This window comes from Nothobranchius furzeri, chromosome 2 (assembly GCF_043380555.1).
Source record: "Nothobranchius furzeri strain GRZ-AD chromosome 2, NfurGRZ-RIMD1, whole genome shotgun sequence".
Classification (NCBI taxonomy): Eukaryota; Metazoa; Chordata; class Actinopteri; order Cyprinodontiformes; family Nothobranchiidae; genus Nothobranchius; species Nothobranchius furzeri.
Genome location: NC_091742.1, coordinates 3027447 through 3040553, shown reverse-complemented (window position 1 = coordinate 3040553; position 13107 = coordinate 3027447). Strand labels below are relative to the sequence as shown.

The 13107-nt window shown below is 43.4% G+C and overlaps 1 protein-coding gene across 1 annotated transcript in view; it reads right to left on the bottom strand.

Annotated features, from left to right (window-relative positions):
• Positions 1-8846, bottom strand: part of LOC107372853 (cilia- and flagella-associated protein 46) — a 68881-nt gene extending 60035 nt beyond the window's left edge. The window contains exons 1-5 of the mRNA XM_054747919.2: positions 8737-8846; positions 8547-8656; positions 6311-6418; positions 5885-5949; positions 3038-3202 (exon numbers count right to left, since the gene is read on the bottom strand). Coding sequence (XP_054603894.2) covers positions 3038-3202; positions 5885-5949; positions 6311-6418; positions 8547-8656; positions 8737-8785 — 497 coding nt within the window. The 5' untranslated portion in view covers positions 8786-8846. The remainder of the gene's footprint in view (positions 1-3037; positions 3203-5884; positions 5950-6310; positions 6419-8546; positions 8657-8736) is intronic.
• Positions 8847-13107: the final 4261 nt, after the last annotated feature.

Below are 13107 nucleotides of genomic sequence, written 5' to 3'. Positions count from 1 at the left end.
CAGGACGGGGAGTGTTTGAGGACACGTATCAAAATCTCTCAAATCTGGTTGGTTCAAAACTTATCAACAACGAACAATAAAGAGGAATCACTTCCTATAATCCCCAGTTCCAGCTCATGTTGAATTACCATCCTTTGGGGGATTAAACCAACATTTTCAGTGGATTAATTTTAGCGACTTAAAGAATCATCGTTTTTAATCAGTCAATTATTACTTGCTAAATCCACCACCCACTCATCAGATGTTAAACTGTCCGCCAGAAGCCACCTGGGATGTAACTTCTGACCAGTCGTGCTGAGGGCCCTACGATCTTCAGATACATCAGAAGTCCACTCACTCCCTTTGCTGAGGCAGCTTCACTTGCAGACCGGACCCCAAGAACTTCCACTAAACGGGAGCTTAGGCTAGTCATGATGGCATGAGAAGGGTTAATATTAATGTGATAACTTGTATGATTACATCAAACAAACAGCCACATTTATTTAATAAACCAGACATCACACCTTTCTGAGTCACTTAGTGAAGCTCTTAAACACACCACGGGCCTCATTTATCAAGCTTGCTTACGCACAAAACGGGGTCGGAAAACTGCGTAAGCAACTTTCCACGGAAACTTTGGGATTTATGAAAGAAAACTTAGTGGAAAAATGTGCGCAACTTTAAGTTGACTAAGGACCTGGCTTACACACATGTTGGACATGGAGAGCACCTGCAGTGCTGCTGCTGAAAAGGATAAAGTTGTCACGGTCCGTGGTGAGCCTCCTGCATGTAACCTGTTTTTCTCTGAGCATTGTTTCAGGTGGCGTGTCTGAGAGTCTCCAGCTGCAGCTAATCCTGTCATCACGGTCCAGGGGATTTAAGGAGCAGTGTGACACTTCACTTCGCTGGATGATTACTCTGTTTTGGGTAGCTCTAGCCTTTGACCTGTATTGATCCTGTGTTTTTTCTAGTTCCAGTTTGGTTACCTGATCTTGTAAATTTTTGCTGGATTTCCTGTCGCCAGAAAAGACCCTGACTACTCTTCCCTGCTCTGCTCCAGGTTTCACTCCACACTCCACTATCTCCATACCAGCTCAGATTCCTGCAAACCAGATCACGCTGTCTCCTCCCCTGGCCGCCCGCTCTCAGCCGCTCACCTGCCCTCACTAAGCCTCTGCTCCTACCTCCTCTCTGGTTCAACAGTTCCTTCACTTTCTGGAGCCTTCCTGCTCACCCGGACTTGACCTAGCCCTTCCTGAGGCTCTCACCACTATCTGCAATCAGTAACCTCCACTCCTAAGATTATCCTCCGTCATTCCCGCCATATACTCACTCTGTCTCCCTCCTCAGAATCCTCTCCTGGAATCTTGCTGCCAGCCTGCACGTCGTCTGTTCCCGTTCCTCTCATTAAATAATAAAAACGTTTTACTTACTTGCCGGTTTGTGATGATTCTGCATGCCGTGGGTCAAGAAACTCCCACCCAACATGACAAAAGTTATGAAATCCTGCAGCATTATCACACAGAACAAGACCCCCACACGCACACACACGCGCGCACACACGCACACGCGCACGCATACTCACGCACGCACACACACACACAGACACACACACACACAGCCTGAAGCGCAGAATACAGAATGCAGAATATCAGCAGGGGGACAGATTGAGACAGAATGTCATGCATCTGTGACAGTGTGTGTGTGTGTCCTGTCACTGTGACCCGATTGACCATGCGCCCTGGCTACTTGAACAAGGAAGATCTCTGTTTGGCTGACTGGTTAGCACATGTGACTTTCACCTGGGAGTCTGGGGATTGAATCCCAATTGGACCATTTTTTTTATATCCGCCACAGATCTCTCTGAAGAATTCACAACATTGACGGCTTCAGCAACGCTGTGCCACTCCGTGGATTTTCTCTTATTTGTTTTGCAACAGCACTTCCTTTCATTTCTCCACCTCATCCACAGGTACCTCAATTTCTGCTTGTGAAATTGAGCTTCCTTGATCTGCCTTGATCTACGGTCACCATGTCATTGGCGGAGCGCTGAAACAGCCGGCTTATGTATATGCATGAGATCCACAAGGCACTTTTCATTGACTATTTATGGCAGTTAGTGGGCGTGGTAAGAGCGGGATGTGACTAAAAAGCAGCTGTGAAACATTCTAGATAGTTTCTGATTCATGAAGCGGAGATTGCGTGCAGCTGTGCGTACTCCATGTTTGATAGATCACAAACCTACTTGGCGTGAGTACATTTTTTTTGCTGAGCTTAAGTACGGTTTTAGTAAGGATTCTACGCCATGTTTGATAAATGAGACCCCAGGTCATGTTTCATCAGAGCTCATCCATTGTCTCCTCTGATATCACTGTGAATCACCATCTATAATCATCATCATTAATATAGTAATAAACTGATTTTCATAAACTATATTTTTGTCTCTGTGTCAAATTATTATAGTGCTGTTTCCCCGATTAACCAAAGTACAGAGTTTCATCAGCAATCGAATATTAAAGGCTCAATAATATTGATAATCTATATTTTTATGGAATATTACATTTTATTGAATACCTTTATATTCTATTGACAATTTATTAAAAGTACCTACCTACAACATGTTACAAGAACAAAGCTGCAGCTACCGCTGTGGGCCAGCGGTGGCGCTAAATCACCACCTCGTAGCCGCCTGCCTCAGACAACATAAAGGTGACGTCACTTGCCTCATCCAATCATATTCACAAAGTGTCAGTAAGCTAGCTGCTAGCCTGCCACGGAGCAAGTTGTTCAGCATGTGTTACCATGGCGACTGGGAGGGCTTTCCGGCTAGCCGTGTTCGTAAAACCGATTTAGGGGCGTTTAAACCGGTATTCTCAAAAGGAAAGTTGGATTTGGGAAAATCTCGCTTTCTGGATCACCCCCCAGACTGTTTTTCTCATAAACAAATAAAAGGTAACAAAAACAAAAGGCTGTGCTGAATAAACCACTCATCGCACCAGTAAACCGTCCACGAGGACGAAAATGGTTCAAACTAGACAAGATGATGAGAATCACTTGCATGATGAGCTCAGCTCTCCAGCTGTAGTCCTGCTCAGCCACCTCCTCCAGACTTTGCACCATCTGCTTTAAGGATGGGACCACATGGAAGCACTTGTTTGGATGCAGGAGAGGATGTGCTGCCTTCAAGTACAGCACTGAGGCGTTGAACACCATGAAATGATACCTGTAAAACACAAACCCCATGTGGAAAATTAAAACAGAAACTCTCCTACTAGAACTCTCTTGGTCAAAGTGACATCTGTGCATGAACAGGTCCTGCCTAATGTTATTGAGCAGCAGCCCCAACTAGCTTTTCTGAATTCTGGGAGCTGATTTAGACAAAACAGCATGAACACACTTTCTCAGTAATGTATTACTTGAGAGTGAGTTAAGCGTCAGTGTGAGCTCGACCTTTGGTGCTCATCGAGCATGCCCTTTCAGTCCATTTATTGGTTAACTAGCCAAAAGCCTCCGTAGCGACTCTGCATGTGAAGGCTATGATTATATCTGCAAGAGCATTTTACACAGCGTCTAACCAGAGAACATATTAAAGTTCTACTGTTAGGTCTGTGTTAACCCTCTCAGGCTCAAAATAAGTTCTGATAAAAGGACGAACAACTAAGTCCTTCAGGGGTACTTCTGAGTTACAAATGCTCATGAAATACGTGTGTGGAGTAACCAGGTAGGTAGGTTTTAACGTTGTAAATCTGCAACGCCTGCCTCCAGAGGGTTAAAGGGGCTTTCTTTAAGTGTTTCTCTGAGAAGGTTCCAGATAAATATTTTACCCACTGCAGACTTTCTCTACCGTTCATCATGAACTGAACTCAAAGTCTGAAACAGATTATTTTGCAGGGCGTTGTGGATTGGTGGGCAGAATACTTCGAAGACATCCTCAATCCCACGACACGTCTTCCAGTGAGGAAGCAGAGTCTGGGGACTGAGTTGGGCTCTCAAATCTCTGATGCTGAGGTCACTGAGGTGGTTAAAAAGCTCCTCTGTGGCAGGGCTCCAGGGGTGGATGAGACCTGCCCAGAGCTTCTTAAGGCTCTAGATCTTGTGGGGATGTGGGGCAGGACCTCATCCCTGACCCGGAGAAAGCGTTCTACCCTTTTCTGATTCAGGCCTATCGGGCTCTGCAATATCGCGTGGACATCAGGGGCAGTCCCACTGGACTGGCAGATCCGGGTGGTGGTTCCCTTATTTAAAAAGGGGGACCGCAGGGTGTGTTCTAACTACAGGGGGATCACACTCCTGAGCCTTCCTGGTAAGGTCTATTCAGGGGTTCTGGAGAGGAGGGTCCGTCGGATTGTTGAACCTCAGATTCAGGAGGAGCAATGTGGTTTTGGTCCTGGCCGTGGAACACTGGACCAGCTCTAAACCTTTAGGGGGATCCTGGAGTATGCGTGGCAATTTGCCCAACCAGTCGACATGTGTTTTGTGGATTTGGAGAAGGCGTTTGGCCGCGTCCCTCGGGGGGCCCTGTGGGGGTACTCCAGGAGTATGGGGTACCAGGCCCTCTGATACGGGCTGTTAGGTGCCTGGATGACCGGTGTCAGAGCTTGGTCCACATTGCCGGCAGTAAGTCGGGCTCGTTCCCAGTGAGAGTTGGACTCCGCCAAGGCTGCCCTTTGTCAGCGATTCTGTTCATAACCTTTATGGACAGGATTTCTAGGTGCAACCGAGGTGTAGAGGGCATCCGTTTTGGTGGCCTGAGGATCAGGTCTCTGCTTTTTGCAGATGATGTGGTCCCGTTGGCTTCATCAGAACGTGATCTTCAGCTTTCGCTGGAGCGGTTCACAGCCGAGTGTGAAGCAGCTGGGATGAGAATCAGCTCCTCTAAATCTGAGAGCATGGTCTTGATTCGGAAAAGGGTAGAATGCCTTCTCTGGGTCAGGGATGAGGTCCTTTGCCCAAGTGAAGGTGTTCAAGTATCTCGGGGTCTTGTTCACGAGTGAGGGAAAACTGGAGCATGAGATCGATAGGCAGATTGGTGCTGCATCTGCAGTGAAGCGGGCGTTGTACCGGTCTGTCGTTGTGAAGAGAGAGCTAAGTCAGAAGGTGAAGCTCTCGATTTTCCGGTCAATCTACGTTCCTACCCTCACCTATGGTCATGAGCTTTGGGTAGTGACAGAAAGAACGAGATCGCGGATACAAGCGGCCGAAATGAGTTTTCTCCGAGGAGTGGCTGGGCTTTCCCTTAGAGATAGGTTGAGAAGATCGGTCATTCGGGAGGGGCTCGGAGTAGACCCGCTGCTCCTCCACATTGAGAGGAGCCAGTTGAGGTGGTTTGGGCATCTGGTCAGGATGCCTCCTGGATGCCTCCCATGAGAGGTTTTCCGGGCACGTCAAACCGGGAGGAGACCTAAAGGTAGACCCAGGACACGCTGGAGGGACTATGTCTCTCACCTGGCCAGGGAACGCCTTGGGATTCCCCCGTAGGAGCTGGCCCAAGTGGCTGGGGAGAGGGAAGTCTGGGCCTCTCTGCTTAGGCTACTGCCCCCACGACCCGACTCCGGATAAGTGGATGAAAATGGATGGATGGATAGAGATTCTTTTGAAGAGATAATCCATGCCAACTGACAGGTGTGCCTTAGACGGGTCACCAGGTGCCTTAATTCCACACTATCAAAGATCTAGAAGCCCTTCAAGAGGGCCTCATTCTAATTCTGATTTATTAATAAGAAGGTGGTCAGACGTGTTGTAATGAAGCTCAGGTTACATTTGAGAGGATCGTGTTCAGTTCCATATTAAATTACTGTGCAGCAGATGCAATGTGGTGTGTAAGACTTTCTTTACAAGGACAAATGAGTCAACGTTCCTGCTACATTAACCACAAAGTAGAACACACTTCTGGGAGGTTGCTTACCTTGGTTCCTTCTTTGAAATTTCCACTGCTTTTAGAAAACACACCGCAGCCTCTTTAAAGTCTCCCTAAAATAGAAAATAAAATCTAAAACAGAAGCTAAGAAAGTCATAAATACTGAAAGATGAGTAAACAAGTCATTTATATTCAAAAGAGAGCCGAAACAACAGAAACCAATAACTCCTAAAATGACTTCAAAAGATGAAATAACTAAAGCTTCATCGTGAGTGAAAACAGGAACAGAACCCTTCTACAAAAGTCTGCATCAAAGTCTGACACACACACACACACACACACACACGCGCGCGCACACACGCACACACACACACGCACACACACACACGCACACGCACACACACACACACACACACACACACACACACACACACACACACACACGAGTTAAAGCGATGTGTCTACTGTCCTCACCTTCAGCTGGCCTTGGGCGAGAAGGGCTCGGCATGTCAGTAGATTCTCCGGTGGATTCCACTCAAAGTACATCTTCAGACACGCTGCACCCGTCTCCACACACCCCAGCTGCAAACGCAAAGGGAAACAGGGATCACACAAAAAACACAACATGTGCATTTTTATTAGGACCAGTGTTTGTGTTGCTTTAGTTTGGTACATTATTAAATAATTCAGTCTAGTGTTTACGAGATTTGTGGTACTGAGGACCAGGGGCGGCGTTAGGCCCGGCTACTTGGGCTGAAGCCCCGAATCTTTAATGAAAAGCCCCGGATCTCAAACGTGGAAGTAACATGCAGTACCAAAGTCCAACAGAGAGGGCGCAGCTAGCAGTAGTTTGTATACAGCCTGCCTGAGCCTCCCAATAATACCTAGCTGCGGACATAGCCCCGGCCAAACACGCCACCGGCCAAGCACGCCCCCGGCACAACCCCCAAGCCCCCGGCCAAACACCCCCCCACCCCCCACCCCGACAAAACACACACCCCTGTTGAGCTACCCCCGAGCTCAATAACGGCGGCCCTCCCAGCGAACAACACAATTGAAAGAAAATAAATAAAGAAATTGTAATAATGTAATTAAACAGACAGGACTCCAGGTTTAAATATGAATGTATGGATTTTTTTGGCCATCCCCAGTGAGATTATTTTTGTTTCTTGCATACACACTTTATGGCCATCCCCAGTGAGATTATAAAAACACAGATACCACCAACAAAAAATCAGTTGCCGTACAGTAATCAGTTGCCGGACAATAGGCACAACATACCTATGCTTACTGAAGTTAGCAGGTGAGTAATGTATGTGCAAGTGTTTATTTTAAATGCAATAAAATTAAATATCAGGAAAAAGTAATTAGTGGTAATCGTTTTAATTAACTCCTTAAGCCCACTAGCCTCCATTTTTGGGAGCACGCCTCCTACAGCAACATTTAACTTTCAACCATTTGTTATTACAGGCACTAACAGTAGGTCTAAGTTCATATGAGTGAGTAGTTAATATTTATGTTACTATTTAAGAATTATTGGCAGTGGGGGAAGACGTCATGGACGCAAATTTTTTAATATAATTTTTAATAGGCTACATGCAAGCCTTTTGGCCAAAATAAACATAACAATAGGCTATTTATTTGACCGTTTATGACTCCTCATCTAATTATATAAAAAAAATTGCGTCCATGACGTCTTCCCCCACTGCCAATAATTCTTCATTTTATAAAAAAGTGTTTCAGAAAAAAATTAAGATTGCGCTATCTATCAAACTATGTCTTAAACGTTCAAATTTCTAGTACAAAATCTTCGCAAGTTGTAAAAATATAAATCTGTCTTTACCTGAACCGTCATTTCCATCTCTTGCAACATGCATGCGAGTTCTCGTCTTCGTACATGCACGCGTGTTTTGTACATAGGGGCGTGTTTGGCCGGGGCTACGTCCGCAGCTAGACCTTACTCGAGCCTCCACCACAGAAGAAGCCCTTCAGCAGCCGGCTTCTTCTGCAGTGCCTGTTTTTTCTACACTCTGCCTGAAACGCATGTGTGAAGATGGACATAAGGACGTTTTTTATACCAAAAATACCGCAACAGAACCCCAGCTTTGATGAGACTGGTGTTGACTCGGGTTTGTGAGTCTTATTTGAAAATATTTGTTGTGCTGCTGGTTTGCCTAAAGTTAGCTTACTATCAGGTAACGTTGATGGAGAAAGAAAGGGAATATTTACTATCATCTCACACTAAACACTAACAGGAACAATATTCTGCCCTGAATATGCTTAATATGTAGCTTCAGATTAAAAATTATGTGGTACAAGACAAATATATAGAGTATATATGTCGATGATGTTGACTAGTGCGTGTCACGCGTGTGTGCGCGCGCGCATGTTAAGCCCCGGATCTTCTTCAGTCCTTAATCCGCCCCTGCTGAGGACAGTGAGTCCTCTAAAGTGAGCTGTTTTCTCACAGGGGCCATGTGCAGTGTTTAAGGGTAGATCAACGCACAGAAGATATTTTATTCGGGGCTGTCAACAGATTTGAGTTTGTTGGATATTTATTTGTTTCACTTCTGTGATATAAAACAAGCTCTAAGGTTCTGATCTAACTGAAGGCAACAAAAGCCGCATCTGGTCCTAGAGCAGAAAGGCGGACACTTGTGAAACTCCAGGAGAAGTGCTGAATATGTGGAGCAGGTATCAAAAACCTCACCTGGAGAGCTGTTTCTGCACAAACGACGTACATGTCCGGCAAGTTGCGGCAAGCTCTTGCTGCTGCTGAGCTCTTCATCAGAGCAAAGGCGGACTCCAGAGCTCGAGGGTCTGTAAACGTGTTAAATAAACACGGTAAACACTTTTAGTCGGGCCTATCGGGCTTTTCTACAGATATTTACAGCACAAACCTTTGGTTTCCGACGCGTCGGCCAGAAGCTTGCGGATTTTTCGCTCCATAGTTAGCTTAAGAGCCAACGTCACCTTTAACAAGTTACAGTACTAGCTAAACGGTTTCTACTTTCCCGCCTTCGGCGCTTCGGCCGCTGGTTGCTGGAGAAACTGTTGCTAAGCAACCGAGAACCAAGCTACGGCAGGAGATTACGATAAAATTATGTGCCCTAACATCAAGAGATAATAAATAAAGTAATATTTAGGTCAATTTAACCCTTTACAGGTGGCCAGGACGCTGTAATAAATTTTTGGCAAGGGAAATGATCGTTTGTTGCCATTTTTGAGGTGTTTATGAATGTGGAAGAGACCCAGCATCCTGTGATAAGACTAATAACATCAAGAGATAATAAATAAAGTAATATTTATGTCAATTTAACCCTTTACAGGTGGGCAGGACACTGTAATCAATTTTGGCGAGGGAAATGATCATTTGTTGCCATTTTTGAGGTGTTTATGAATGTAGAACAGACCCAGTATCCTGTGATGAACTGATAACATCAAGAGACAATAAATAAAGTAATATTAGGTAAATTTAACCATTTACAGGTGGCCAGGACACTGTAATCAATTTTTGGCAAGGGAAATGATCATTTGTTGCCATTTTTGGGGTGTTTATGAATGTGGAAGAGACCCAGTATCCTGTGATAAGACTAATAACATCAAGAGATAATAAATAAAGTAATATTAGGTCAATTTAACCATTTACACGTGACCAGGACACTGTAATCAATTTTTGGCAAGGGAAATTATCATTTGTTGCCATTTTTGAGGTGTTTATGAATGTGGAAGAGACCCAGCATCCTGTGATGAACTGATAACATCAAGAGATAATAAATGAAGTAATATTAGGTAAATTTAACCATTTACAGGTGGCCAGGACATTGTAATCAATTTTTGGCAAGGGAAATGATCATTTGTTGCCATTTTTGGGGTGTTTATGAATGTGGAAGAGACCCAGTATCCTGTGATAAGACTAATAACATCAAGAGATAATAAATAAAGTAATAGTAGGTCAATTTAACCATTTACAGGTGGCCAGGACACTGTAATCAATTTTTGGCAAGGGAAATGATCATTTGTTGCCATTTTTGAGGTGTTTATGAATGTGGAAGACACCCAGCATCCTGTGATGAACTGATAACAGAGATAATAAATAAAGTAACATTTAGGAAATTTAACCATTTACAGGTGACCAGGACACTGTAATCAATTTTTGGCAAGGGAAATGATCTTTTTGGCCATTTTTGAGGTGTTTATGAATGTGGAAGAGACCCAGCATCCTGTGATAAGACTAATAACATCAACAGATAATAAATAAAGTAATATTAGGTAAATTTAACCATTTACAGGTGGCCAGGACACTGTAATCAATTTTTGGCAAGGGAAATTATCATTTGTTGCCATTTTTGAGGTGTTTATGAATGTAGAAGACACCCAGTATCCTGTGATGAACTGATAACAGAGATAATAAATAAAGAAATATTTAGGAAATTTAACCATTTACAGGTGACCAGAACACTGTAATCAATTTTTGACAAGGGAAATGATCATTTGTTGCCATTTTTGAGGTGTTTATGAATGTGGAAGACACCCAGCATCCTGTGATGAACTGATAACAGAGATAATAAATAAAGTAATATTTAGGAAATTTAACCATTTACAGGTGACCAGGACACTGTAATCAATTTTTGGCAAGGGAAATGATCATTTTTGCCATTTTTGAGGTGTTTATGAATGTGGAAGAGACCCAGCATCCTGCGATAAGACTAATAACATCAAGAGATAATAAATAAAGTAATATTTAGGTCAATTTAACCCATCATTTTTTGCCATTTTTGGGGTGTTTATGATGATACAGTAGACAGTATGAGTACAATAACATCAACAGATAATACATAAAACCCTTATTTTGGTCAATTTTAGCCTCCATGAAAAACTGAGCGATTCAATCACTTTTTGGCCAATAAAATGTCAATTTTGTTGTCTAAAATTAAATCATCAATAAAGAATTTAAAGATATTTTGAGGAGTTTCTTATAGGTAAACAGGAGGGTACGGTCACTATTTGGCAAGTGACAATCTTAATTTTATGTGCTGAAGTGCTTTTATCTTTGTTACATTTAAATAGAGCAAAGTAATGTTTACACTATATACTATATGTATATACTATCTATAGATAGTAACCTACACAGTGTCAGTAAAGCCAAAGCTTGATCAGTTTAAATACTATTTTTCAAGTAAAAATGTGCCCCAAACTAGTTAACTGTGGCTCCATGTCAAGTGGACTAAAGAAAGGAAGGGGAAAAAATCAAATTGCTGGAGAATTGTTTATTTCCATTTATACAACGTTTGACTTTACATTCAATACAGGGCGCCATTTTACACTGTTTATTTCTTTTTTAGTATCAAGGCTGTAACAAAGAAAGCCAGTTCTTACCAAAAACCATCTTTCAATCGCAAATATTGCAAAAAGGATTAATATGTTTTAAGTTTTGTTACGTTTAAAGCGGCACATGCGCGCTTTGTTGTTTACAACCAAAACTTTCTTGAAGCTAAAGCTGAAATAATGGCCAAAGGAGGAGACGGCAGCGCTCAGGACATTTTTTATCCCTCAAAGAAGACAAAGTCGAAAGTACGGGCATTTTTTGGATATCTGAAGAATGCCAAGGGAGTTTATAGAAGACGGCTATCCTGTTTGCAGCACGTGCAGAAAAAGTGTCTGTGAAAGGCAGCAATGCTTCAAATCTCATGACACATCTGCGTGACTATCACCCATAACTCTACAGTCAACGCAAGGCAAGTTAACGTTTTAGCTAAAATGCGTGATCCGAGGATTTGGGTTGAGGGAGAATGCAACGAGTTGCTATGTAAAGCAGCCGCAGCGCCGCTACCTGCATATAAACCGTCGCGGACACCCCCATGTTGAAATGACGCTATGCATTACGGGGCTCCCAGGGGCAGATAAGAGTTGGTCTCTCTCTGAGAATAATTATAAATTTATGACATTTTCCCGAATCTGCAAAGCTCACTGGAAGGACACAAACCAAGGACAATGTTTTCCTGATATAGGGTTTATTACTCAAGTAAGGGTAAAAAAGTATCTGATTAGAAGGCTACTTGAGTACTTAGTATCATCTGGTCTAATATTTTTAAAATCATTACATCAAACAGACAAAAAATAAGAAGTTATGGGCAAATATTGGTATTTTTAAGACTAAAGGGGAAAATGTAAACAAATAAACAACATAATTACAAAATAACACATTTTAGGCAAAATTTAGACACAAACCGAGGACGATATTTCCTGACATACAGGGTTTATTTAATTGTGTGAAAATGTAGCACGTTTAAAAAAATACCGCGATAATACCGAAAACCGTGGTAATTTTGGTCACAATAACCGTGAGGTTAAATTTTCACACCGTGATTACCTTCAATGGTGTCTGTTTGTTGCAACCACCAGGTACAAAAACAAACTTGTTTTATCCGACTATTTTTCTGTCCTGTCTGTTTATTATCTTCCTGCATCTCGTCTCAATCCTAAAGAGAAACTAGGCTACTACATGGGTTCATATATATTCACCTTGTGAGTTACCTTTGAACTGCAGTTCTAAAGGATCTACCGACCACAAAAACAGCGGGGTGCGCGCCGGCCGCACCGATGAGGTGCGTCACCGGAGGACAAGGTGATGCGCCCCGCTCCACAGCAGCAAAACACATCAGGCACAAATAAAAGACAGAAAACATAAAAGGAAATGAGCCGACATGAACAATCGCGTGTTAAATTAGTTTTTGAGGTGCCGACACCTAATTTGATGTTACTGTGGCCGTGCTCAGGATGCAGATGTCTGGAGCACGTCAACAATCAGAGCTTTGCATGCGCAAGCTGGTTAAGATTAGGATGGGGGTGAGGGGAAAGTTAAATTGCAAGAGGGTAAAGGTTACAATTTGGTTAAATGTCCGTTGGCGGGTGTCAGTGCCGACACTCTGGCACAGCGCGTTGCCTCCCGACGCGCAGGAGCTCCTCACCTGCTGTCTTTTCCGAGGACTGCATCTTGCCGGTCATTATCACGTGACACCGACTAGTCAATGACAGGCATAAAAAGTCACTACAGAGCTGTGAAGTCGACTAGTCGACTAGTTCATACAACCCCTAGCGTGCACCCCAAGCCCCCACAATGCGGGTGAAAAATTGAAGCAAACGCGGAAGTGAAATAAATTGCAGTTCCACCCTCATCCGCTGGGGGCTGGTGTCAGAAGCGAGCAAATCCTCTGTAGCATAGCTACATAACTGTTAGAACAAGAAATAGGCCCTTCAAAATAAAAGCA